Source organism: Aplidium turbinatum, chromosome 8, assembly GCF_918807975.1.
Source record: "Aplidium turbinatum chromosome 8, kaAplTurb1.1, whole genome shotgun sequence".
In the NCBI taxonomy this organism is placed as follows: domain Eukaryota; kingdom Metazoa; phylum Chordata; class Ascidiacea; order Aplousobranchia; family Polyclinidae; genus Aplidium; species Aplidium turbinatum.
Genome location: NC_137479.1, coordinates 27,581,773 through 27,608,849, shown reverse-complemented (window position 1 = coordinate 27,608,849; position 27,077 = coordinate 27,581,773). Strand labels below are relative to the sequence as shown.

At 38.1% G+C, this 27,077-nt stretch overlaps 1 protein-coding gene across 1 annotated transcript in view; it reads left to right on the top strand.

The window, feature by feature from the left end:
• The window catches only part of LOC145776221 (SCO-spondin-like), a 71,861-nt gene extending 44,984 nt beyond the window's left edge, over positions 1-26,877 (top strand). Inside the window, exons 19-25 of the mRNA XM_082587623.1 lie at positions 2,169-2,261; positions 4,508-4,674; positions 10,628-10,710; positions 11,515-11,659; positions 18,468-18,573; positions 22,748-22,905; positions 23,463-26,877. Coding sequence (XP_082443749.1) covers positions 2,169-2,261; positions 4,508-4,674; positions 10,628-10,710; positions 11,515-11,659; positions 18,468-18,573; positions 22,748-22,905; positions 23,463-23,663 — 953 coding nt within the window. The 3' untranslated portion in view covers positions 23,664-26,877. The remainder of the gene's footprint in view (positions 1-2,168; positions 2,262-4,507; positions 4,675-10,627; positions 10,711-11,514; positions 11,660-18,467; positions 18,574-22,747; positions 22,906-23,462) is intronic.
• The last annotated feature ends 200 nt before the right edge of the window (positions 26,878-27,077 follow it).

Sequence of the window (27,077 nt, the reverse complement as noted above, 5' to 3'; positions counted from 1 at the left end):
GTACACCGATGCATAGCGCTCAAGTCCGCTTTCCCGCAATGCAGGATAAAGATAAACAAACAAACAAACAAAATCTTCTCGGAACGGAAGGCTAAGAATGTTTAGAAACGCAACGGAGAGGCAATTTACTCAGCAATGTCCAAACGAATTTTATACAATACGAACATTTACGAACATTATACAATACGAACAGTCGGCAGCTGTGGCCGAGTGGTTAGCGCGTTGGGCTCACAGTCGAGAGCGTGCATGTTCGACTCCAGCCACCCGCACCTGTTGCTGTTTCTCTGGGCAAGAAACTTTACGATAATTGCCTCTACCCAGTGATCGATTTCGAGTAATGGGTAGTTCCAAATTTAAGTCATAAGTAGAGTAGACAACCGGAAACAGACATTGTCGTCGGCTGCAGCGTGGGTCAGGTGTATGTCGGAAGGCGTACACCAATGCATAGCGCTCAAGTCCGCTTCCCCGCAATGCAGGATAAAGATAAACAAACAAACAAACAATTTGCTTAAAAAAAACTTCAGAGCAAAAGCTGGGTCTTATGTAGAAAAGAAGGGGATTGATCTCCAGTTTTCGGTTAGTTTGAATCTTTTTTCTCGGATTGAGCAAACCTCTGAAAGGTTTGGTAGTTTCACATACTTGCAGAGGCTTTGAACCACTGACTCAGGCTCGGTAACCAAGATTGGCAGAGTGGCATAGAACTGTTGTTGTCTAAATTATTTCATTCATTCGTAGCCGTTGGAGAGCAGTTCTGATATGTGTTTCTCAAGCGCACACACGGAGAGCCAAACTAGCATGGTTAATATTGCAGATTCTTCTTTCGTAAAGTCGGACACTTAACCAATTCAACTTACGGGGAGGATGCTTTTGATGTCTGACAAACCTCATTTTTACTTCATAAATGTAAATAAACACAACATAAATTAAGTCGTTTGTATCTACATTTATGAAGTAAACAACGACCATGATGCTGAAATCCAAACTCAGTCTATTGCAAAACTTCCCTTTGTTCGATTCATTGATCATTTTTTTGTTAACTTGCCCGTGATTGTTTACCCGACATATCTTGCTATATTTAAAAAAACCTGGCCAAGAGTTTACCTCTTGAATCCACGTTTTTCCACGAACTGTACGCCAAGCTATCCTATTGCGACGTGGAATCAATATCATGGAAATTGATATTTTGTGGTTCTATCCACTGCGATATCTGAGAACAACTATAAAAACCTCAGGAGCAAGGCCGTTGAGAGGATGGTTTGGGCCCAGTACCAATAAGATCCTCTGGCCCCAAATGAAGACACTTCTAAGAAAGACGCATTATGGCCAAAGATTACGCAGGGGTTTTTCAGGGGTTTCTCTTACGGGCCCAGGGGTTTCTCTTCCGGGCCCCTTGGAAAGATTCCCGGCTAATAAAATCATTCCGAGCCCAGGATCAAAAGTAGCCTCTGGAGTCTGGACCCCCTTGTCAACGCGACTGATCAGGAGTAGAAGGGACTTGGAAAATTACAAAAGCCTTTTTTTAGTCAGGCTTTGCAAAAGCATTCAAAACTTTTTGTCCATATTATGAACTATCATTGCGTTATTTGTGACCCTGCTTTCGTAAGTTCTATCCGCTGACGTAATAGGACTTGTTTTCAAGAACGTAGAATCAAGAGACGTTTTCCTGAAAATACGGCCATTGCACCCTCAAGCTCTACAGTTGACACTCGATTGACAGTATCAAATGTTTTGGAGTTGGTGAAATGCCGGTGATTTGCTTTTTGGTGAATAAACACCTGACTTTTGCTGGAAATCTTTATCTAAAGCAATTTGTTCTGCTGCACCTGAAAGCAACTAGCCTATAACTTGACCTTTCGTCGCTGTGTAAGTAAGAAACATCCTGGCATCGCAAAAGCTTTTAGGATTGTTGCTGCAAAGTTAATAATTTGTGATGTGTGGATGACAAGGCCAAAGAATCATTCTTCGTAACTCAAGCAACAACTAAGATAGGTGTCTAGAAAGTGAATCAGGTGAAAACTTTGGTGTTTGTTGCATTTTGTCAACAATTTGCATGGTTGATGGGGTTAGAAGGGTAGTCCGTCGAATTATCCAAGTTACTGGTTATCATGATGAGTTAGAAATGGTCGTTTGTTTCTGTTTATTTTCATGTGGTTATTTTATATATGCAGAAGGAGACTACACATGCACGAGGTCTTGCGGAGGGGGAACTCAACTTATAAATGGTGTTTTTTCCGACTGTGCGCCTTCAACGTGCTCTCAACGTAAGTAATTTTGTCTTTCACGAAGTGTTTTATTATTCAACTTTGATCACAAGTAACAAAGGTCAGAAACTTCATATTTCTTAAAATTTTTGTGAAGTTTGAACTTAAAAAGCAACTGCTGTTTAGCTGGAGTCTAAGCTATGTGACATCATACATAATCAGTCTCCGTCATAAATGGAATAGTCAACACAGAATGCATCCGACGTAGCAAAATTTTAACTTTGATCACAAGTAACGAAGGTCAGAAATTTCATATTTCATGGAATTTTTGTGAAGTTTGAACTTAAAAAGCAACTGCTGTTCGTCAAAAATGGAATGGAATAGTCAACGCAGAACACATCCGACGTAAAAAAAATTAATAACACAGTAGTCTACTGAATTTGAATTGACAAACGATAAAGCTAAACCTTTGAAATAAAAATAAAAAAGCGAATGCAGACTAATTGTTTGTTTTCTGCAACTCCAAAAAAAAACAAGAAACGTTTGACTGGAAGCAGATTAGGACAGCAAATGATTGTTTGATATTTCGACGACCCTACCCGACGCTTATGTAACACAAAAGTTCTCAACACCATAGCAGGAGGCTCGGTAAAAATATTTTTTCGTGTTGAGAAATTACCATTTGTTCCGTGGCCAGGTAGCCTATATAGTAGTAGTAAGAGAAGGGGAAAATTGTTTTATTGAAGTCCTTGGATACTTTGTTCGCTTGAACACTTAAGTTATTTGTTTGTACAAAAATTGTTCTGTTTGTACGAAAACCTTGTTGTTTATCAGAATTTTACAAACATCTCCTTAGAATGTGTAGGTTATTTTTTTCGTAACATTTCAATAATGGTCAAGACCATTTCGTAGTCCGTAGCTTTTGGAAAAATGTTCGGTGTTTATGCTGACTTGACCTGATTGTAAAGTTGTTTGGGGCATCAATCGGAAAGTGGTTGGCTTGGATCTTTATCCTCGCATTGAAAAAACCTCTGAGAGATTATTTCTGGTAGTTTCGCATACGTGTAGAGACTTTGAGCCGCTGACACAGGCTCGGTTACGAGATTGGCAGAGTGAAGTTTCCGATTGTGAAAATGTTGTTGTCTGTGAAGTAGGCCTATTCTATCCACTAAGTGATCCTGAATAAAGAGCAAAATTTGAAATGTGTCGTTCAAGCGCACACTCCAAGAGTCAAACTTGCGGAGATTGATCTTAAGATTAGGGTTTGGCGCTTAACCAAGTCAGTTAACTGGTCGGACTATTTGCATTATTTCTACTGAGCAAATATTACGACCTAGAGTAGTACTTTCCTAAACTAGGACTCACACACTCCATGGAAAACCGCGTAGCTTAAAGATTTAGAGGTAAAAAAAAAGTAAAAAAGGCAAAAGTACATTAAATTTTAAAAAGTACTCAAACCGAAGTATTACGGTACTGAAGTTATTGGTGAGACTATAATAGGTAACCGATCCAGGGAAATCAAAAACGTATCGGGAAGCGCAACTTACGCCATTTTGGTATCGGAGAAGGTGTGTTATGCAAAAGTGTTGCCAGACTTTCTGCACATTTTCAAACAAAGATCGATTTTTAATTAAGTAGCTCAAAAATCAGCCAGTGATTTCTAATCAAGCCTAGACTAACATTTGCAACAACTGTACGAATTATCTCAATTTCTAAAGTGACCTATTGTCAACTTAGCAATCAAGTGTAAGCCAAGATACTAAAAAAATAATTAAATAAAGTAGCCTATTAGTGTTGATAAATTTAAAACAATTATCTCTGTAAAAATAACCTCATTACTTGATTCATCCAGTAATGCTATCTTTAAATAAGCTGATGATGTTGCACAACAGTAGCTTGTATGATAAATTTATAATTTTTCAAGCTGTAGCGTAATTACTTTGAACATTTAAAAATTTTAAACACTACTGCAATAATAAATTGATAATTTAAAGTTGTAATTCTTTTTGGGATCTTGTGTTTGCAAATTTTGAAGTTCATTAAACAAAAAAGAATTAATTTGATTTTAAGAAAATAAAAATAGCATTTATGTCGCAAAATACTGGCAACACTATTATTCAACGTGCCTTACTCTGAGAAGGTGGTTTTGCATCCCATAGGCTATTTTTAGAAATCCATGAACCGATCTTGCCCAGAAAATACTACAGATCTCTAGGTAAACGAAAAGATATTGGCTAATAGTCAAGGTTGGCTAATAGTCAAGATAACATCGTTGGTCTTATTTGAACTGAATGGATTTTTTGCAGGAAACTGTTCAATACAATACAATCAACAACGGAGAGATGGTGTAAATAGCCATGAATGCTGTGACCGATCCACTATCGCTGACAGTGGAAATAGATGTGGAGTTCCGTCATCTCCAGGAAGAATCATAAATGGGCAACCAGCAAAAATAACTCAGTGGCCTTGGATGGTAAGATGATGTTGTAAGATTGAACTACGTCAGGAGTCTTTAGGCTTCTTGCATGCAAAGAAAGCGTCAAATTTGGCTAATAGAATTTTTTTCATTTTTACTATCTTGCCAACATAGGATAAGGAAGAATAGTAGGACCCACCCAGCAAAACCATTACTTTTTGCATTGATTCAACGTCTGCAGGCAGCAAATCAGTGCAACTTCTGTCAGCTGGGTGACTAAAGGTGAGTACCATACTTGCACCCAAGCATTCGGGGATAAGAAGATAAGACTCTTATACTGGAACCCAAACATCCGGGGATAAGAAGCTAAGGCTCTCATATTTGAACCCTTGCATCCGGGGATAAGAAGATAAGGCTCTCATACTTGAATCCAAGTATACTGGGATAAGAAGATAAGGTTCTCATACTTGAACCCAAACATCAGGGGATAAGAAGATAAAGCTCTCATACTTGAACCCAAGCATCCGGGAATATGGAGATAAGGCTGTCATACTTGAACCCAAGCATCCGGGGATAAGAAGATAAGGCTCTCATACTTGAACCCAAACATCCGGGGATAAGAAGATAAGGCTCTCATACTTGAACCCAAGCATCCGGGGATAAGAAGATAAGGCTCTCATACTTGAACTCAAGCATCCGGGGATATGGAGATAAGGCTCTCATACTTGAACCCAAACATCTGGAGATAAGGCTCTCATACTTGAACCCAAGCATCCGGGGATAAGATAATTATAAGCCTTCGGCACTAACAAGAGTAAAGTAGTTAGTTTCTTTCTCTTGGCTGTCTTTCAGCAACTACGCCCATTTAATTTATTAGGCTGCATCCTGGATGAAGGTGAGCAGTGTTTTGCAACAACCAGCTTAAGCCGACATTCAAACCAAGAGTGCATGATTGGAAAGCCAGCGCCTGATCTGCTGCAAAATGGAAAACTGTGCAACCTGGAAACAATGTTTCTTATGGACTGTAAATGAACCTTGACATTGTAATGCACTTCAATAAGAGAACGACTCATATGCAGGCCGTATGAGCACCGTCTTATCCCCCCTCCGAAATCCACCAATGGGCGGTCCCTATGTTTAGTGATGGCTCTTAAAAATAGGACTAGAAACCGTTAGGTTATGGCCACAAACTCATTCAATGTAGATAAAAATTCACATTCACCATTTCAGCAAAGAGTAAACAACTTAACCCTTAGAAGGTTGGACTCCTGGAGTCTTGCTCAGTTTGAGGGAGGAGGGGGGGCTGTCGATTCTTCTTATTCTTTAGCAGTGATATCTCTGTTATGTTTTAAGGCACGGTTTCAAAATTTGGGATTCACTTTTTAAAATTATTCACGCTGAGCATATCCGAAAATTAAAACTATGTGAATTTTAGAACTGCTCATATACGTTGAAATGTTGAGATGACATGACTTTTGGATTATTGGAGAAAATTTTGAACAATAGAATTTTAAGGATATAGGGATTTAAAGATATAGATATAGGGTTTTAAAGATATAGGATTTTACAGATATAGGATTTTAAAGATAAGGATATAGGGAAAAATTTTGAACAAATTTGGGAAAATTTTGAACAATAGAATATGAAATATTTCAGAGGATGTGCTGAAAAATGCCTTATATCTCTCAATTTATAACCTTTATTCACTCGAAATTTCAGCTCAATAGAGGTGAATAAAAGTTAGGAAAAGTCAAGAAATCTCGTAGTCGCAGCCTCAGTGGTTTTAGAGATACAACTGTTGATGCAAAAAATTTGAATTGACAGCCCCCCTCCAACCTTCTAAGGGTTAAAGAATTTAAAAAAAAGTAAATATACCGACAATGCAGTAGCGCATTTGGGAAAAATTGGGAAAGGTATCAAACATTTTTCGCTAAATTTCATTTCAATTAATTTTTCTTTGTCGGAACGCAGAAGAAACGATATTGTGGAATAAAATACAAAATTCCCTAAATAAACAGAAAGCGTCGTTAAATTAATTATCGTTGTATTTTAAAAAAATTTCCGAATAGGGAACTAGCCGAAAAAGACTGTAGCCGAAAAGGGAACTAGCCGAATCGGACTAGCCGAATAGTAGCTGACATGGGTCTGCTACTATTCGGCTAGTCCAATTCGACTAGTCTAACTCGGCTAGTCTGATTCGGCTAGTTCCCTATTCGGCTACAGTCTTTTTCGGCTAGTTCCCTATTCGGCAATTTTTTGAAAATTTAACGATAATCCTTCTGTAATCCAACAAAATCCTTCTGTAAATCCAACGACGCCTTCTGTTTATTTAGAGAATTTTGTATTTTATTCCACTATATCGTTTCTTTTGCATTCCGACAAAGAAAAATAAATTGAAATGAAATTTAGCGAAAAATGTTTGAACTATTAAATTGAAATGTTTGCTCACATAAAATCGACATGTATCCTACGCCACCGTCTGTAGGCAAGAATTGCAAGAATGTATGATTTACAGAAGGATTTTGTTGGATTACACAAGGATTATCGTTGGATTTTCAAAAAATTGCCAAAAAGGGTACTAGCCGAAAAAGACTAATAGCCGAATAGGGAACTAGCCGAATCCGACTAGCCGAAACGGGCCATTCCCGTATTTTCACAGCTCATTTCACTTTATAGCCTATCTCCATTAACATTATCAATTTAATTCCTAATTATCTAGGCTATTTGAGTGAGCAGTGTTTACTTCGGAATGTTACATTATTTATTATAGTCGTTTTTTTTGTGGGACACAGAAACGGTTTTACTTCCTTAATCCACTTATGATACTATGCATGACCATTGCCCAACATCGCTGATTAGGTGAATAAACTATGGTTGAGCGAGCAAAGCGAGCGAGAAAATTTTGCAAACATGGAAAAAATCCATATTAAATGTACCGTAGGCTACATGTGAAATTGCAAACCTAAAAACGCTGTCCGAGTTAACTATGCGTGGACCTCCACACGGAGGTAGACTCCCAGCCGGAGGTTTAGGAAACAGTAAATACAGCCTTGCATGATTTAAGCTTTTGAAAAATCGAGCTTTTGTAGCAGCTTTTTTTCTATTTTAAATAGTCAAAAACATTGTACAGACCAAAAAGATTGAGCGCCCACGCGCCAGGAGGCACAAAGGCGGTTACCGCTACCTTGCTCATATGGCAAAACTCAGTTTGTTGTTTTCTTATTTAAAGTCACTTTTTGGTCTGCTGCCGTTGAATCAACTTGCATTATGGAAATATTTGTTTTGCTAGCTGGGATTAAATTTTAAATATTCTGAGAATGATAGTTATGCACTTATTATGTTAGCATTAGGCTATCATGACAACATCCTTCCACTTAAACAACCGGGAAGCGAAGCGTGAGCTCAAGATCAACACCGATGAAAAAACCCTGCCCTTCTGCCCAAACCCTAAATATCTAGGGGTAGTCCTGGACAGGTCGCTCACTTACCGTCAACATTTGGAGTCACTACGCAAAAAGATCTCAACACGCACAGCTTTGCTAAGGCGTCTGGCCCGCTCAGGCTGGGGAGCCGGAGTCGATACCCTGCGCATTGCCACCATCGCGCTAGTTCACGCTCCAGCAGAATACTGTTCACCTGTCTGGAGCCGCATTGCCCACTGCCATCAAATCGACACTGCCATAAACGACGCCTTGCGTATCGTGACAGGATGCCTGCGACCTACACCATCGGAAAATCTCCGTCCTTGCAGGCATCCAACCAGCTGAGTTTCGTCGCGAAGAAGATATCCTGTCTCTTTCTCGTCGCGCTATGAACCCCAACCATTTGCTCTACTCAAGTCTCTACAAGTCTGTGAACGAGAAACCTCAGCGACTGAAATCGAGACACCCATTTGTACGTGCGCAGAACTCCTGATGAAAATTGCTGAAGACCAATCCATCAGTGCGGCTACCTGGGCGGACCACCAATGGAGCTGAGAGTGGAAGAAGAATTCCTCAAGACTCCAAAGTTTCATCTCCGATACCAGCCACCACCCAACCGGAATGCATTTGCCAAGGAAGGCTTGGGTGCGGCTCAACCGCCTGCGTACTGGCGTCGGACTATTCCGCTCCAACATGCACAAATGGGAGATGGCTCCATCCGCGATTTGTGAGTGTGGCAAGGAGGAACAAACTGTAGACCACACCAATCTGTAACTACGCCATCTACAATGCGCCAAATGGTGTGCGTGGTCTGCGTGAACTGGATGACAAATCAATTCAATGGCTGCTCGACACCTGCCCAAACATCTAGACCGCGTCGCCGCCACTGCCCAAGGGTGGTAAAAGGCAGAGCCCCTCGACCCCTGGACTGGCGAAGAAGGTTCAAACGAAGAAGAAGATGAAAGACTTAGATGCCACAAACGGTAAAGCGATTTCAACGCAAAAGAAATAGCGTCCTATAGATACAGCCTACTGTGTAAAGCAGTGGTTTTCAATCGGTGGGCTTTTGCGTTATTTTCAATGGGCTACAAACTTGACACAATAAAGGCAATATGAAACTTGACTAGAACACTTTAGCGCACAAACAAAATGTTGTAAGTTGAATTATGGTCATTGTCATCAAATAAAAGGGACTATCGGCGAACATACTTCTGATTGTATGTTTATCAAGCAACTTCAACTTATTGTCACGATTTCTTTCTATCTCTTACCAGGAAAGAGACTTGGAAATGTTCAATGACGTAGTTTAATGGGTTATAACCGAAAAGCAGTCAATCAAATAGTCGAATAGTTCTACTAGTGAAGTGATAATGAAAATTCTTGAAGGACTTCAACGAATGGTTCAGCACTTCCAGCAACTAATCAAAGTAATAGTAACAGTGAACAGCAATAGATTCCAACACTAACAACTATTAATCGAGTTTATCGTAATCCACTCACAGCTTCTCATACAATTTTAATCAGAAATTATATTAGCACCAACTTTGCTTTACTCGTGTTCAAAAATTTCAACTCTCGATCAACAATAATCTTTGCGTCTATTGCCAACTAACACTACTACAATAATGATCTCACATACTAAGTACGCAAATTACACCACTATTTGTAGCAGGTTGTTTGGTCTAGTAACTTCGAGAAGGTTACGTAACGTTACATCATAAGAACTCATTGTTCTGTCGAGTTGCATTACACGTAAACATCTTTGTGACGTCATAAACCCTGCACCTGGCAAAACATGAGAAGCAAGCAAAAGAAGCATCTAGATTTGCACGTAGGGTAGAATATTCTGGAAGTACAGTACGTTACATAATAAAGATTTCGCAATCAAAGGTTACTACAAGACAGTAACAGATAATAACACATCGCTCAAGAATTCCACAATCAAAACAGCACGTTTGGTCAAGATACAAAGCAGCCCGTCGCGAGGCTTTGCGCATTGATTGTGACACTTATCAATGCTACCTGCCTAGTTTGGTTTTTCGATTCCATTATCTTCAGTGTTGAATGGTGCCTAGATTGGTGTCATGAAGCTATAAATTTGTTAAATTCACAAGATTGAAAGTAATCACTAAGAAACGAACATAAAAAAAAACAGATAATAAAATAACAATTATTGCTATAACATAATACAGGATTGCCAGGTGGCCTAAAAATTCTGAGAGAACACGATAAATCGGTCTAATTTGATATATTGTTACCGACGGCTAGCAAATCATTTGGACATTAATTTAGATCCCTATGTTTAACTTCATTGGATATCATTGAAGTGCTGCACTGCACCACAAACGGAACATTTTTTTATTTGTTTTAATATATCCGAATTTTAGACCATAACTCTCTGAATTTCTCCAAGATTGCCTGGCAACTCTGGACATACTCATAGGCCACCGACCAACCTTTCTTCAGTTTTAGTGGGTCACAAGCAAAAAGAGGTTGAAAACCACTGGTGTAGGACATCGCGACAGGAAATTGTACAATCTGGTAATTTTGGTGTCAATGAAAATTAAAGCAATATCGTTTTCGTTTAGGTTCAATTGTACGTAGATGGAAGATTCTGTGGAGGTACTCTCGTCTCTGATGAATATGTTCTCACTGCTGCACATTGCTTTGAGTAAGACAAATTGTCTATTCATGTTGTAACTAAATATTTAGCATATACATTGATGTCAAATTGAGTAGGCAGTAGGCTATAAGTTAGTTATCTAACATTTCAAATTGGCATCCTGTCTTTCTAGAAATTAAGCCTCCCCTACCACTTTTTTGCTGCAACTGAAAATGACACTGACAAGTACATTACAAACATGTTTCGAAGCTTACAGTTTTCTAGAAAGAGTATATTGTTTTGATTTTACTTCAAAATAAAGACCATTTTGTTTCGTATTAAATTTAAAAAAAAATCATTTACCGGTTACGAATGTTTATCACAAATACGTTTGTGCAACTACAAAATATTTGAAATTTCTATCTATAGTATTTACAATAATTTCATCAAACAAAACGTTTTGTTTACTTTTTTTATTTCAAACTAAATCATTTAATTAGGATTTTCCAACGGGGCTTGGAGCGTAAAATCATTCGTTTTTAAGTGGATTATTACAGCTTCTTTGGTTAAATATTGAAAACAAAAATGAAGCTATGAAGCCATTCCACAACCCACATAACGGGGTAGGGTTATACGCTATCGCTGAACCTTCCATGAATCATCGTCATACTCTGCCATCTTCCAGCCAAGGCTTGGCTGTCATTTTCTTCCATACGTCACTTTCCCCGCTATTCATTTATAGCTTCTTAGAAATTTATGTTTGTGAAGTCGTCTCAAAAGTATCAATTGTATCATGCGAATTTTCCTCAGTAACATGGCTTTTTGCACATTGCAAAATGTAGAATTTATTTTACTATGTGAATACTGTTGCAGAGGTCTTTCCTTCAGCAGCGTTGATCTTGTTCTGGGAAGAGAGACTGTGAATCAAGATACAATACATACTCAAAGATTTAAGCCGTCGGAAATAGTCATACATGAACAATATAGTTTTCCTTTTTATGATATTGCATTGATTCGGGTAAGTATATAGAAGGGTTTCGCTAATTGTCTTTTATACAATCATTTTTCCTATAATAAAGTAGCTTACGTTAGTTTTTTCAATTTGTAATGAAATTACTCTTGGCCAAATATTTTTGCAAGCAAAATTTTTGATTAACTCTGCCGTGATTTTGGTAAACCTAATATCCGCCATTTTGCTAAAAATGACTTTTTTGCATTTTTCGACTTTTAAAGACTTCATGCATCTCCTGACAAGAAATTGTGTCCCAATGTAGTATGGTTTTCGAGATAATTGGTGTGTAAAACCTAACATATTCTAATTTGTGCAAGAATAATTTTCTGAAACCTAACATATTCATCTACTCCAATCACGTAACAGGATACCGTCACGTGACAGCCATAATTTCAGCAGCAATTGCAGCTGGCTACTTCACCACATCTTACATCGCTTGAGTTGCATGAAGTGGATTTAAAAGCGTTTGGTAAAGTAGATTGGGCTAAAATGGTGTTAAGCACTAAGCAAGCTTAATTATGGAGGCTAGCCTAAAAATGTCCATCCGAACACACTTGCTTTTCTTTCCATTAAATGCCATATCATTTACGTCTCGCCGATCAGTTTGATTTTTCGTAGCCTACTGGTGTAGGCTACTGATGGCTTAGTTGACTTTACGATGCGCTAAATAACTTAGCTTGCATACGATTGTTAAGAATTTAAAGCAGAGGCCGGAAGTACGCTACTCAGTGTTTCGGTCATTTTTAATCAACCGTACCAGATGCTGTGTACTGTGTAGCCAATGAGCCAATGTAGTAGGTAGTAGGGCGGGTCACGAAATCACTTTTTTTTTATATCCACCTGCCTCATACGGATTTTGATGGATAGACACCTAAAACTGTTGTATACAAAATTTCAGCTCATTTGAACAATGGTTTGGGATGAGGAAATCGCGTTTAATTTTTGCCGAAAATCGCAAAATTGGGTAAAAATGCGAAATTTTAGATTATGTTCAATCTATATTTTTCAAGTGAAATTTATTTGCTGTGGCCTTATACTTATTTTTTAGACAGTTATGGACTTGCTGAAGTAAGTTAGAGCTGCAGAGATTGCATTTTATAGTTTATTGTAGTAGTATTAAACATTGAATTTTTCCGAAAATTGCAAAAAACGCAAAATTTTGAATTATGTTCAATCTATATTTTTCAAGCGAAATGCGTTTGCTGTGGTCTTATACTTATTTTATACGACAGTTATAGGATTACTGAAGATAGTTGTAGCTGCAGAGATTACATTTTATTATTTATTGCAGTAGTATTGACATTGAATTTTTGTCGAAAATCTACTGCTTTAATGATCGTAGACTATCACTATTCACTAATCTTGATTTTGCATTTTTCAGATTTATTAATATCTAATTATTAAGTAATTCCACATGAAATATAGACTAAGAAATTCTGATAGACCTAGCAGCTATCAGATACAGAATATTCACCGTGCTGAAACATCACATCTACAAAAAAAAAATATTCTAAAGCTGTGGAAGGATCACGTCAATCAACCAGACATATAATAACGAGGTTATTGATAGTTTTTCTGACTCATCAAGTTTGGCATCAGTTGTGAATTCAGAATCAGAATATGAAGCAGATTTTCCAACAACATCACAGAGTGAAGAAAAAAAGAGATTTGTAACGGACCGGCATCAAAACATTTTAAGGACTACCGTGATCGAATCGGAGAGATTTGGCATTTCGAATCGCGCCACAGCAGCCATCTGTACTACGCTCCTTGTTGATTTGGGCGTGGTCACGAAAGATGACACACGATTAATAATTGATCACAACAAAATTAGAAGAGATAAAGAAGCAATAAGAAACAAAAATGTTCAATCAGCTGTAAGTCCATTGTAATATGTTTTACATCAGGGCTTATTTTTTTTTGATGGGAGAAAAGATCTAACAATGGAGAAAAGGCATGAAACTGGTGGACACCATCTCGTAAGAAGAGAACATTATACGATCGTAAAACAGCCTGGTGGAGAGTTTCTAACACATGTGACTCCAGACAGTGGACGCAGTCAAGATGTAGCTAATTGCATATATGATGTGATCAAAAATAAGAATATGACACGATGTATGCATTTTATTGGTTGTGATTCAACTAATGTGAACACTGAACACAGGAAGATTCGGTGGAGTAATTGCTCTTGTTGAAAAAGAATTAGGTCACAGATTAGTATGGTTGATTTGTGAGTTACACACAAACGAACTGCCATTTCGAAACTTGTTAATTGATTTGGACGGGCCAACCACTGGAAATGAATCATTCAAAGGACCTATTGGTTGTCTTTGTAAAAATGTTGAAGATTAGTCCATCAATAATAACTTCACCCCAATAACTGATGATGCTGGGCTTCCACTTCTAGAATTACCTGGCGATGTTGTTAAAGATTTATCATGCAACCAAAAATATTTATGCGAGATCACACACACCATTACAGCGGGACATGTTTTAACACATATTAAATCAAAAATTGGGCCACTAAATCATGCTCGCTGGCTTACACTTGCATCCAGGGTTTGTCGTTTGTATATAAGTCAACACAATTTGAATGAAAAATCTAGTGGGAATCTTCTACACTTAGTTAACTTCGTTGTAACAAATTATGCTCCATTGTGGTTTAGGATCAAATGTCAGCCACTCTACAAAGATGCTCCGTGCCATATATTTGAATCACTGCAAAGATGCTCCGTGCCATATATTTGAATCACTGCAAAGAGTTAAACTGCTTCCAGAAAAAACTCAAAACATTGTAAAACTTTATATGCAAAGAAATGCATACGAGGAAAAGCGGTTGATACTATAAGAAAGATACGTGGTCAAAATAGATTTGGAGATGACAGTGTGAGACAGTTCAATGTACCAACACTCAATTTTAAAGCGGAGGATTATACCGAAATGATAAACTGGGAAAATCCAACGGAACCAGTTTTAACAACGGAGCTTGGATCATTTCAGTTGGAAAAAATCAGAAAGGTTCCATTACTGTTTGGTAAAATTGCGAATCACACCCAGTCAATTGAAAGGGCTATTAAGATTGTTACAGAAGCAAGCAAAACCGTTTTTGGATTTAGAAGGAGAGGGAATGATTCTTTCCCAATTGACTCCCGAAAACTCCATGCATCATCTGAATCAAACAGGATTGTATGTCACTAACAATGACAGCCAACACTTGACACTCCAAAGTTTACTGTTTTTGACATTTTCGGCAAAAATTCAATTTTTAATACTGCCGCAATAAATAATAAAATGCAGTCTCCTGCAGCTATAACTATCTGCAGTGAGTCCATATCTTCCATAAATAATAATTTAAAGTCATGCTTTACTTTAAAAGTATAGATTAAAGGCAATCCAAAAGTTCGCATTTTTACCCAATTTTGCGATTTTCGGCAAAAATTTAATTTTTAATACTACTACAATAAATATTAGAATGAAATCTCTGCAGCTCTAACTTACTTCAGTAAGTCCATACCTGTCTAAAAAATAAGTATAAGGCCACAGTAAACGAATTTTACTGGAAAAATATAGATTGAACATAATCTAAAATTTCGCATTTTTACCCAATTTTGCGATTTTCGGCAAAAATTAAACGCGATTTCCTCATCCCAAACCATTGTTCAAATGAGCTGAAATTTTGTATACAACAGTTCTAGGTGTCTATCTATCAAAATCCGTATGAGGCAGGTGGATATCAAAAAAAAGTGATTTCGTGACCCGCCCTAGTAGGTAGCCTTAAATCAAGGCATGGTTATTAAGTACATTACCAGCAACTGATTTTAAATTGGCGATAGCCTTTAACTTAGCAAGCTTCTGTGATATCAGAAAAGTTATCTATAGATTACAGTGACGAAATGATACACAGTTATGGGAGAAATCCAGAGGCTTACTTTAGGTTTGATTTAGGCTTACAAAGTCAACATAGTGTGGTCAAAGCCAACATTTAGCTTATGTGAGGCTTTACCATACAAACACACAACATCAAATAAGCCAATAAGGCGGTTAAAGTCAACATCGAGAGTATATATTAAGTTTTATCATACAAACCTAATACTTTTTTTATAACTAGTTGTCTGGCAAAACCAAATATACGCCATGTTTTAATAAACAAACAAAAACCTGGCTCAAATTTCATTCTTAAAAACTTTGTTTGGTTGTCTGTTCCTGCCTGACAAAAGTCAACTTCGAGTGTATTACCTTGGTAATTTTACAGCTATAAACACAAAAAGTTGTTCATCTCGAAAACTTGAAAATGGCGGATATTAGGTTCTGCCAAATCACGGAAGAACTGAGATTTTCTTATTTTTTGACATGTTTTTAACTTGAGAAAAAATAAAATTAAAAAAACAAAAATAATTAAAAATAGAAAAAAAATAAAGAAATAAGCAAAACCAAATTTGCTTAAATTCATGAATCGTATTTAACATATTTTATATTTACCGCTTTTTTTTAAAAGCCTGTTTCAGTATTGGCTCATCTAGCTTTGATTTATTTTTCATTCTGAGACATTATCGTCATTGCGAATTGCTTCAGTACTGAAAAAAACACATTTATCGTAATGGGAGTAGGACCTGTGTGGTGTTATTTAGTATTTAAGTGCTTAAGCACAGGTAAAATTTACAGCCTACAGGTTTCATCTCGTCAAGTTTAGAGTGAAAAACAATAGAGGTGGTAGGCTACATTTTCCCCTGTATACATTTGACAGCTTTGGTAGAGAAATACCGGTCGCTATCATGTCTTATGACCATACTCCCCCATAGTATATAACAGAATGTTAACACGTTTTGTGTTTGTTCTTCAATTGCGTTTATACGTAGCTCAGTGTAGATAGATTAATTATTATAATTAATTTTCAGTCATTTATTATTAAATTTCACGAATATCTGTTGTTTTTGTTTTGATGAGTTTTTATTTTCCTGACGAGGACAGAAAGTTTTGAAGAAAACGTTTGAATTTATTTAGTTATTATTTTATTGTATGTAGCCTAGCCTAATGTTTTTTTTGTTTTTTTTTTGAATTATGCAATTCAATCCGATCAAGCTGTTATCTATTATCTGTCCATGGCAGGGGTGCACAACCTTTTTGCTATTGCCGGCCGCATTCAGATTAATTCTATAAAGCACGGCCGCTAGTCAGAGTCCTTAATGTCAGTCGATGCATCGATAGCCAGTGAAAACAAATTGCGTTTTTGTTAATCTTTGTCTGCAGGCAGAGGGTCAACTGTTTAGCGATATCATCTTGACGTTGAATTGTATTACGCGAGAGGGCAATTGAAGAATAGTCAGTTTCCTTATCAGGATGAATGCACTTAACAACGTCTATGAGACATCGCTTAACGAGTTCTCCATCCGAATAAGGCTTTCCCGCTACAACAAGATGATATGTGACTCTATAAGAAGCTTCGCAGCGATTATTGTTCGATTGAATGAAAGTGAACATTAAAGACGTCTCCTGTCGCACACTTTTCTTCAAATTTTTAAACAGATTTTTCTCGACTCGCCTTCCAATTTTGTAATTGTGTGACAAATGACGAAGAAAATGCTGCTTTGCATTATCTCTTTTAACAGTTTTAACTACTTGGCTGCATATTGGACACATCATACTATAGCCTACGTTGCCGTCTCGATCATGAAATAAACCAACTCCCATTAGGAATTGAATACCCTTTTCTCCTCTGATACTGTTGTTTTTTTCTTTACGGACATAATGCAATATAGGCTACCGTTACAATGAAATTGAGTTGAGGAAAAAGTTTTGTGTCAAAACGATTTTAACAATATAGCCTAGCCTACAAAAACTAAGATGAAATATTTTTCAAGCTCTAAAATTTGAAATATTATATAGGCCAGTAGCGTAGCCAGGAATTTTGAAAGGGGGGGGGGTTTTGACGACCCAGCGGCGGGGGGTCTGGAGGGCCTCTCCCAGAAAATTTTTAAAAATTACTTTGAATTTGGTGCATTCTGAGAGCATTTTCAACAAAAATGTTGGTCTAAATATTCCTGTAAAATGGTGCTGTCCGGTGGTATAGCAAAAGGATAAGATCATGTTTTCTTCGGCAATTTTCGGAAATAAAGCTAAGTTTCTTTGTTTTCTTGTTGCTAATTCCTGGCTGAGATGTTTGAATGTTTGGTATTGGAAAAACTTGCTCTTTTAATGCAGTTTTGTTTAAAATTAGGCAATTTTTTTTAGACTGAAAGCATCATTCTCAATATCGTGACGTCACACGCGTGCTAAAGGGGGAGGTTGTAACCCCCAACCCCCCCCCCCCCCTGGCTACGCCACTGATATAGGCCTATGATTACAAGGGTATCCAGTGGTTCTAGATATCTCTGTAGCCTATAATATTTAAAATACATGTCATTTTTTAATGACATATTTTTTTCATTTCAACAACAGGGCACGGCCGCCAACACATGCTTATTAAATTATTTGTTAACGGCCGCATAATTATTCATCGACGGCCGCAGGTTGAACACCGTTGGTCTATGGTATACATTTGAGTTACTAATTTTATAACCTAGCCTATGGTTGTGGGCAAACAAAGTTGTTGTCGGCAGCAGTGGCCGAGTGGTTAGCGTGTTGGGCTTGCAGTCGAGAGCCTGCTTGTTCGACTCGAACCACCCACACTTGCTGTTGTTTCTCTGGGCAAGAAACTTTACGATAATTGCCTCTACCCAGTGATCGATTTCGAGTAATGGGTAGTACCAAAACAAACAAACAAAACAAACTCTATAGATTTTGAAAGCAACCAATAACATTCTTTTTGCAATTTTAGATTGCAGGTCGAACTCTACAGAGCGATTTCGTTTCTCCGATATGTTTTCCTCAAGGAGAAAATATAAAAGATGATATGAAATGTTATACAGCAGGGTGGGGTACAAGTGAGTCTCACACTTAACAGCAATGATATCCTAATTGTCTTTTTTCTTCTTCAAGTTTGTTATGTAGCCTATGTTTTGTATAATATCATCATTATGTGCCATTCGGCATTTAATCCTGAAAGCTGTTACTATTTCGTCGATTGTAAACATCTTTTGAGCTAAGTAGCTATACACATTTTAAGGTTATGAATATGATGTTTTGCCTACGCATCATCTCCCAGACTTGTTTATTAGGGTGGATCGATTTAGGTGGGTAAAACACCTTTTTCCTCATTTTGCTTAGCTTGGGGTTGGAAAACTTGCCAATTACGACTAAAAACAGTTGTGCAAAATTAGAATGTAATCTGACGACATCTTGATCTGCCACCAGCCACTTGAAAATTTACTATTTCCTTCTACATTAGAGTGGATCAATTTAGGGGGGTGTAAAACTTTTTTTCTTATTTTGCTTAGCTTGGGTAGCCAAAACTTACCATAGAGTATATAGAACACTGTGCTAAAAGTATATTTCAATCGATCAAATTTTTGATCTGCAACCAGTCCATTACTTATCGACTGAAAACGCAAAAATACATGCAAATGTATTTGAATTTGACGTTAGCATAGAGATTTATTGCAATGCAATGGAAATGATAATATGCATCAAACTTCCTCATTTTCGATGAAATAGTCACGTTTCGATTCGAACTTGGGCATTTCTTGTCGTGATTCAATGCGTGAGCGTATAAATCCATCTCGCGAATTAACCCCGCACACCACCGCTGAAGCTTCCGTCACCAACTTGACGCACCTTTCCACCACCTGTGTGTGACACGGAAAGCGAGGAAATAAAAGTTCTGGAGTGTCCTTAGCTGCAATCATGTGTTGTAATTTTTGGTCCCTCATATTTCTTGTCACAGTAGGCTCGGTGAGATTGAGAAGCTGCCAGTTAACCATATCGTAGTATTCGTTGGCGTCAAACTTTAAAGGCGGAGTGCAGAATCGTCGCATTGCTTTCTGTTCGCGATGTCTTGATCGGTTTTTCTGAATTCACTTAAGTCCAATCTCACAGATTATTTGCCTCTCATGTGTGATCATGGCCAACGTAATGTTTTTTGAGTGCGCGAAGTATCCATTTCTCTGGAGAACACGTTTCTCATGAGACATGTATTAGCATATCTGGATGGACTAACAACCGGACCGCGTGAATTTTTGGGTCCTCTTGGAAAATCTCTTGCTTCGTGTATGGAGCATCTTCCCAAAAAGTTCGAGAAGATTCTTCTTGCGTTTGAGACCGCCGCAAATCACGTTGTTACATCCAGGCACAGCAGCAAATGAATTGTGTGTTCATCGGGCGTTGTGAGGTTCACATTGCATATAATATATTATCTGTCCTGGGGTCGATGATTGTTAGATAATGCGTTTTGCAGTCTGAGATTCTGAGGCACATGTACAAGATGGTGAGTCGGTGAGACCCCATTGAAACATGTTGCTGTTGAAACGGCCCACCCCAGTCAGCAAGCGATTGAGCTTCACCCATTTCTTCCGAAGTAGTTCTGCTCCAGGTAGTGTGTTAGTATTGGGAGGGACTGTGAATTGGGTTGGTCTCGCAACTTCTCTCCATTCACTGTTCCAAACTTCGGTAAAGTGGAAGTTAGACTTGCAGATATTTGCAGCATGTCGAGAAAAGGGGCGTCGAGATTTCAAGTGCTGGGGCTTTTGGGAGTGTGAGTTTATGACAATCTGGTTGAGGAGGTGGTCATCCCTTGACATAGCTTGTAAAATTAGACTGTGTACGTGACTTTCCCCACTCAGTCTACCTGAGGCGATGCCGGATAGCACCGGCAAAAAGTCGGTGGAAGTTGGAAGCAGGCAACCAGTGATTATTCTCATGGTGGTGTTGAGGGCAGTGTTAATTTTGCTAGTGTGTGCGCTGCGGCACCAAGTGGGGGAAGCATATTCCGAGGTGCTGTATGCAAGTGCAAAAGCAGTTGTACCGAGTGCAGATGTACTAGAACCCCAAGATGTCCCAGCTAAGCATCTCAGCAAGTTGTTGCGTGCTGATAGCTTAGCGTGGAGGGCTTCAGCATGGTTTTTGTAGATTAATTGTCGGTCGAGATTCACTCTTTGGCCGGTGTGGCATGGATTGTGTTGAAGTGGGTTTCCGTTGAGAGAGACTGACAATTGGCGAGTAGATTCCATGTTGAAAAGGTGTGACAGTGATCTTTGCCAGGCTCAGTTTTAGCATCCAAAGCTTCAGGTAGTCTGCGATTTGGGCCATGTCATCTGTAAGTGCTTCCTCTACCACATGCCAGTATACTTGTCAGAATGGAGTAGTGCCAGATCATCAGCATAGCCGTACTGGCGTGACATAGTCTCTGGCATGTCACTGATGTAGATGTTAAATAGTAAAAGTGATAAGCATGATCCTTGCGGAACACCATTTCTTAAGCGGCTGGGCCGGCTGCACTTCCCATCACTTGTCTTCAGCAAAAAGGTCCGATTTGCCAGAATATTGGCGAGAAATCGCACTTTTTTTTGTCTGGGATCATGCGGAGAAGCGTTAGGGTTAGCCCTTGATGCCACACAGTATCATAGGCAACAGTGAGGTTTACCAAGATAACTACTGTTTCGTTGCCCTTCTCGAAACTTTCCTCAATATCCTCGGTCACCTTGACTGCTTGATGAGTCGTACAGTGTCCGTGCCGAAATTCAGCTTGTTCTTTTGGTAGCTGGGAATCAACAACTGGCCCGAGTCTAGTTAGCAGGAGCCGTACCAGGATCTTATATGGAACGCAGAGTAGTGATATTGGACGATAGCTCTTAGGATCATCAGCTGGCTTGTTTGGTTTAAGTAGGCTAGTGCTACAACAGTTGCTTTTTGCCAGATTTTAGGTAGCTATGGCCTGGAGCGTCAGGCAAGTAGAATAGAAGCTTTTCAACCATGCCAAATATTTGAGATCACAGTGCCTTAAGAAATCTGGAGGGGTATTATCGGGCCCTTGTGCTTTCCCACTTTTAACTTGTTTAATGACAAATGCAAGTTCTCTGTTGCTGAAGGGGGCTAACAAATGACTATCTACGCTTGGGGCGTTCCAGAGCCACCTGCATTCCTGCTTCACCGCATGGGCATGCTTCTTATTTACCACTTTAAATTTGCCATTGGTAGTGATATCCGTGAGCTTGGACTTAAGCAAATTCAAAAAGCTCGATCAAGCCATCACGAATAGAGAACAATGCGACGATTCTGCATTCCGCCTTTAAAGTTTGACGCCAACGAATACTACAATATGATTGACTGGCAGGCTCTCAATCACACCGAGCCTCCTGTGACAAGAAACATGGGGGACAAAGAATTGAGAGACATGATTGCAGCTAAGGACACTCCAAAACTTTTATTCCCTCGATTTCGATGTCTCACACAGGTGGTGGAAAGGTGCGTCAAGTTGGTGACGGAAGCTTCAGCGGTGGTGTGCGGGGTTAATTCGCGAGATGGATTTATACGCTCACGCATTGAATCACGACAAGAAATGCCCAAGTTCGAATCGAAACGTGACTATTTCATCGAAAATGAGGAAGTTTGATACATATTACCAATTCAATTGCATTGCAATAAATCTCCATGCTAACGTCAAATTCAAATACATTTGCATGTATTTTTGCGTTTTCAGTCGATAAGTAGCCTAATGGACTGGTTGCAGATCAAAAATTTGTTCAATCGAAATTTACTTTTAGCACAGTGTTCTATATGCCCAATGGCAAGTTTTGGCTACCCAAGCTAAGCAAAATAAGAAAAAAAGTTTTACACCCCCCTAAATTGATCTACCCTAATGTAGAAGGAAATAGTAAATTTTCAAGTGGTTGGTGGCAGATCAAGATGTTGTCAGATTACATTCTAATTTTGCACAACTGTTTTTAGTAGTAATTGGCAAGTTTTCCAACCCCAAGCTAAGCAAAATGAGGAAAAAAGTGTTTTCAATCCACCCTATTGTTTATGCTCCTTTCCTGACAAGCATTAATAACGTATCTCGTTTCTATTTACTGCTGTAATGTTTTAATCAATGTTGTTCTAATGACAGCAATATAATTATTATTAGCTTTTAAAATCATCTGTTGGTTTACTGTTTTGTCATAGACCTAGTCAGACAATTTCATCCGAGGTAGCCTAATCTAATCAATATCTGAACAATCACAGCTGCAAACGGAGGAGGTATAAGCTCTCAATTGAATGAAGTTGCTCTACGCATTCTCCCGAATGAAATATGCATAAAAGCGTATGCAAGTTCTACAGCAATGAATTCGAGGAATACTGTGTGTGCAGGGCGTGTAGATGGAAGTGTCGACACTTGCTCGGTACGTTTGATGGTGGAAAAACAAATTTCAGCACTTAGCGATGTTACTCCTATTAAAGCTATAACCGGCGTGTAAGTGGCACAAAATTTGGAGAAAGCAAATGAAATTTATTGCACATGCCAGTGAGCCTGGAAACAAGTCAACGAAGGCGAAGCACCAAGAGGGTGGTCTGGGGGCCTCTCCTAGAAAAATCTGAAAAAATATCTAAAAACTGCTCATTCTGAGAGTAGCCTACTTTTAAGCTAAATCAACAGTAGAACTGTGTCACATAATGCTGTAACAGAGTGTGAAATAATTATTCAAATTATTTCTGGCTGGAACATTACCCCCTTTGCCCCTCCTATCCTGGCTACGCTCTTGACACATATTATAGCCAGGTGCAGGGTCAGTAGCTCTCGCCAAATAGATTAAATTTTTTTCGATTGGCACTGTAGCGGTTAATTGTTTTAATTGAATAATTTATCACGCATTAATTAATTATAATAATAAATTAATAATTAGCCTACATGCATTCATACAATATTTTCAACAATGTATTATAAATATATTATTTTTAGGGGGATAGCGGTGGTCCACTGATGTGTCAAAGGTGTACTTCTTGCGAATATTTTGTGGTTGGTTTAACATCTTACGGTGGCACGAATTGTGCTTCCGAAGGAGAACCAGGGGTATATACAAAAGTGGTGGCTTTTGAAGACTGGATATGGTCAAAAATAAGAACCCAAACCAGACCAACAACCGTTTATGAATCTTGTTAATGCTCATCTTGCACTTTAATTTGTCACAATGAGGGCACGAAGCTCTTTGTTGACAACTTGCATCGAATTTGCTGCATACTTGAGATTTTGATTTAACTGTTTGATGTCACCAGAGAAAAGATACCATTAAACGTTTTTTCGCTAATTAATTGGATTGATTTATAAAGTTCTTATTTCGTGCTTGAAAAAGCTTCTTTGTAACCTTAATCTTGGCACCTTTAGCCATCTCATTGCATTTGTTGGCACTTTTCCATCCTCCGAGATTGACTCTGAGAAGTCGAACCTTGCACTTGTCTTGTCACATGTAATGTTCTGCGAGTTGTTACTGAATGTAAAGCTGTTATTGTATCTACCATTCAATTTGTGAGATCATAGTGAAACTATTGTTGTTAACCGTTTGTTACTTACCTAAGCCTACAACTTTTCAACCACTTTATTCTTGGAGACATGTTGTGCAAGCTTAAACTTTTCATACTCACCATTTAAACAACAAACCATAGGTTCAAAATTGCGTTTGTAGTCGTGTGGACAAGAAATGGTTTTGCATAAAAAGAGAAAAATTACATTCTAGTTGTGGGGCAGTTTAGTCATTTGTATTCTATATTGTTCTTTAACAACAGTGAATATAAGTGTACTGGTACCAGTACATGCATAAGTTTATTGGCGGGTCAAGAACTCGCTCCTTGTTGCTTTCCGAGAAGAAATCAACAAAAAACTTACCACATCAGTCTATTTGACTTATATTAATTTGAATAATATTATTTGAATAATACAATATTATTCTACAACAACTTAATTCTATGAGACATGTTGTGCGACCCTGAAATTTTCATACTCACCATTTAAACCACACACCAAGTTCAAAATTGCGTTAGTAGTCGCGTGAAAATAAATGGCTATGCATAAAAGGATAAAAATTACATTCTTGTTCTAAGGCAGTTCAGTCACTTGCATTCTAGGCCTATATTGTTCTTTATAAGCGTTGTTTGTGGTTTGCTTCCATACCTACACAGTGGTGCCAAAGTAGGGAAGGATATATCCCCCCAATATTTTGGCAGCATCCCCCCGATAATTTAGAGAAAATTATTTGCTATGAAGTTGTACTTCGATTTAGTTGTTTGCAAGCATCTCGAATTGCTGTTGCTTTTCTTTTATTGATGTTTGATCATAGTTCTAAATTGTCTTGGATTTGACGCTAGACAATGAAGGACCTTCGTTGAAGATATTAAGGACGAGTTGAACCAGGCCACTGGCCACGGCACTGCAGGTTCGCAAAGCTTTTGAAACTGTTTCCCAGGATCTTAATTGTGCAGATAATTCAACAAGCAACCTGCGGCCATTATGCCCAACGAGATGATTGTGCACTGTGCAGGGTGACACCGATACAGTCAACGATGGTTAACTATCATGTCATCACGAAAGCTCTGTCAGAAATTGTTGCTTCTGGTCTACAACTGTCTACCCTAGTAGAAGCAAAAATAAAAGCAAGATTAGTTAAAGTTGAAACATATTTGGGACTCATTAGTTAAACTACCATTCAACGTTTTATAGGCAGAGAAAACTTTTTCTCGAACCGTAGAAAATTTCATTGTCAGATCACCGCTTCAATGCGTGATGGAAATCTACAGATAAATCTGCATCAGGCATTGCAGAGTGCAAAAACAGTGTTGCAGAACGCGTTTTCGAATATTAAATTCTCATCAGTGCAACTACGTTTATGAACGCAATAACAACGGTTAAATTTAAACTCAATACAATACATTACAAACATTATAAGGACATATTCTCAGTGTTCAATTGAATATTAATAAATCCAGAGACATCAGAAAATCACTTCCCGCATGCAATTCCAGACCGACATTACTCGCTTAAGGTTTTTTTTTTTGTTAAAACAAACTTAATGTTCAAAGCAAAAAAGCCATCACAATGAACATCTACCGAAGTATACTAATTTACAGTACTTAAATAAGCACTGAAAATTAATAGACGGTATTGTTATTAATATCAATTCAATATGATTTCAGTGATTATAATACAATGTAATACAGTAGCGTATCCAATTAATTAGCGACGACCTTCTAAAGTACACGTTAATTCGAACAGAAATAAGAATTTATCAAAAGTCTCAGTCATTTTAGAAAGATTTTACCACCGGTTACAGGACCATCTTTGCTTGTTTCCTTGACAGAGTCAACTCTGATTGATCATATACGCCTTGGAGAGTAGCTAGTTGAGAAAATTCAGATAACATGAAACCAAGGAACTTTCAGAAATCATTAGTTAAACTACCATTCAACGTTTTATAGGCAGAGAAAACTTTTTCTCGAACCGTAGAAAATTTCATTGTCAGATCACCGCTTCAATGCGTGATGGAAAATCTACAGATAAAATGAACATCTACCGAAGTATACTAATTTACAGTACTTAAATAAGCACTGAAAATTAATAGACGGTATTGTTATTAATATCAATTCAATATGATTTCAGTGATCATAATACAATGTAATACAGTAGCGTATCCAATTAATTAGCGACGACCTTCTAAAGTGCACGTTAATTCGAACAGAAATAAGAATTTATCAAAAGTCTCAGTCATTTTAGAAAGATTTTACCACCGGTTACAGGACCATCTTTGCTTGTTTCCTTGACAGAGAATTTAATACTCGAAAACGCGTTCTGCAACACTGTTTTTGCACTCTGCAATGCCTGATGCAGATTTATCTGTAGATTTCCATCACGCATTGAAGCGGTGATCTGACAATGAAATTTTCTACGGTTCGAGAAAAAGTTTTCTCTGCCTATAAAACGTTGAATGGTAGTTTAACTAATGATTTCTGAAAGTTCCTTGGTTTCATGTTATTTGGGACTTCGTTTTCGAAATGTGCTTTGGTTTACTCGTTTCTCCTTTTTTATTGACATTTTAAGCTACTTGATCCTCTTAGTTTTACCGGTAAGCTCTGCTGCTTGTGAGAGGTCGTTTTCCAATCTTCGTAGATTGAAAACGTGGCCGCGAAATACTTTTGGACAGGAAAGGTTGAATGCTAGCATTGTTTGCAACATTCACCAAAATATTCTTAACGACATCAGCACAAATGACATTGCTAATGAGTTTTCAATGCTCACTACCGTAAGATGCTATATGTTCGGTTGTAACAAGTTCTTGTGATGTATTTGAAAGTTATTATTTTTGTCATAAATTTGAACGTGTTCTGTAGCTTTGATTGTTTTCAGTCTCCTGACTAGTGACTTTGTTCTAGAGTGCACTAAGTGTAGTGATTCTAGAGAAGGAGAGGACAAGAAGAAAAGTAGAACTTCTGCTTTTTTTTGGAAAAACTAAGTATTCGTTGGAAGGTCATAGGTTCGAATCCCGCTGGAGGTACCAATTTTTGTGTGCTTGTTTCTTGATCTTGCAGC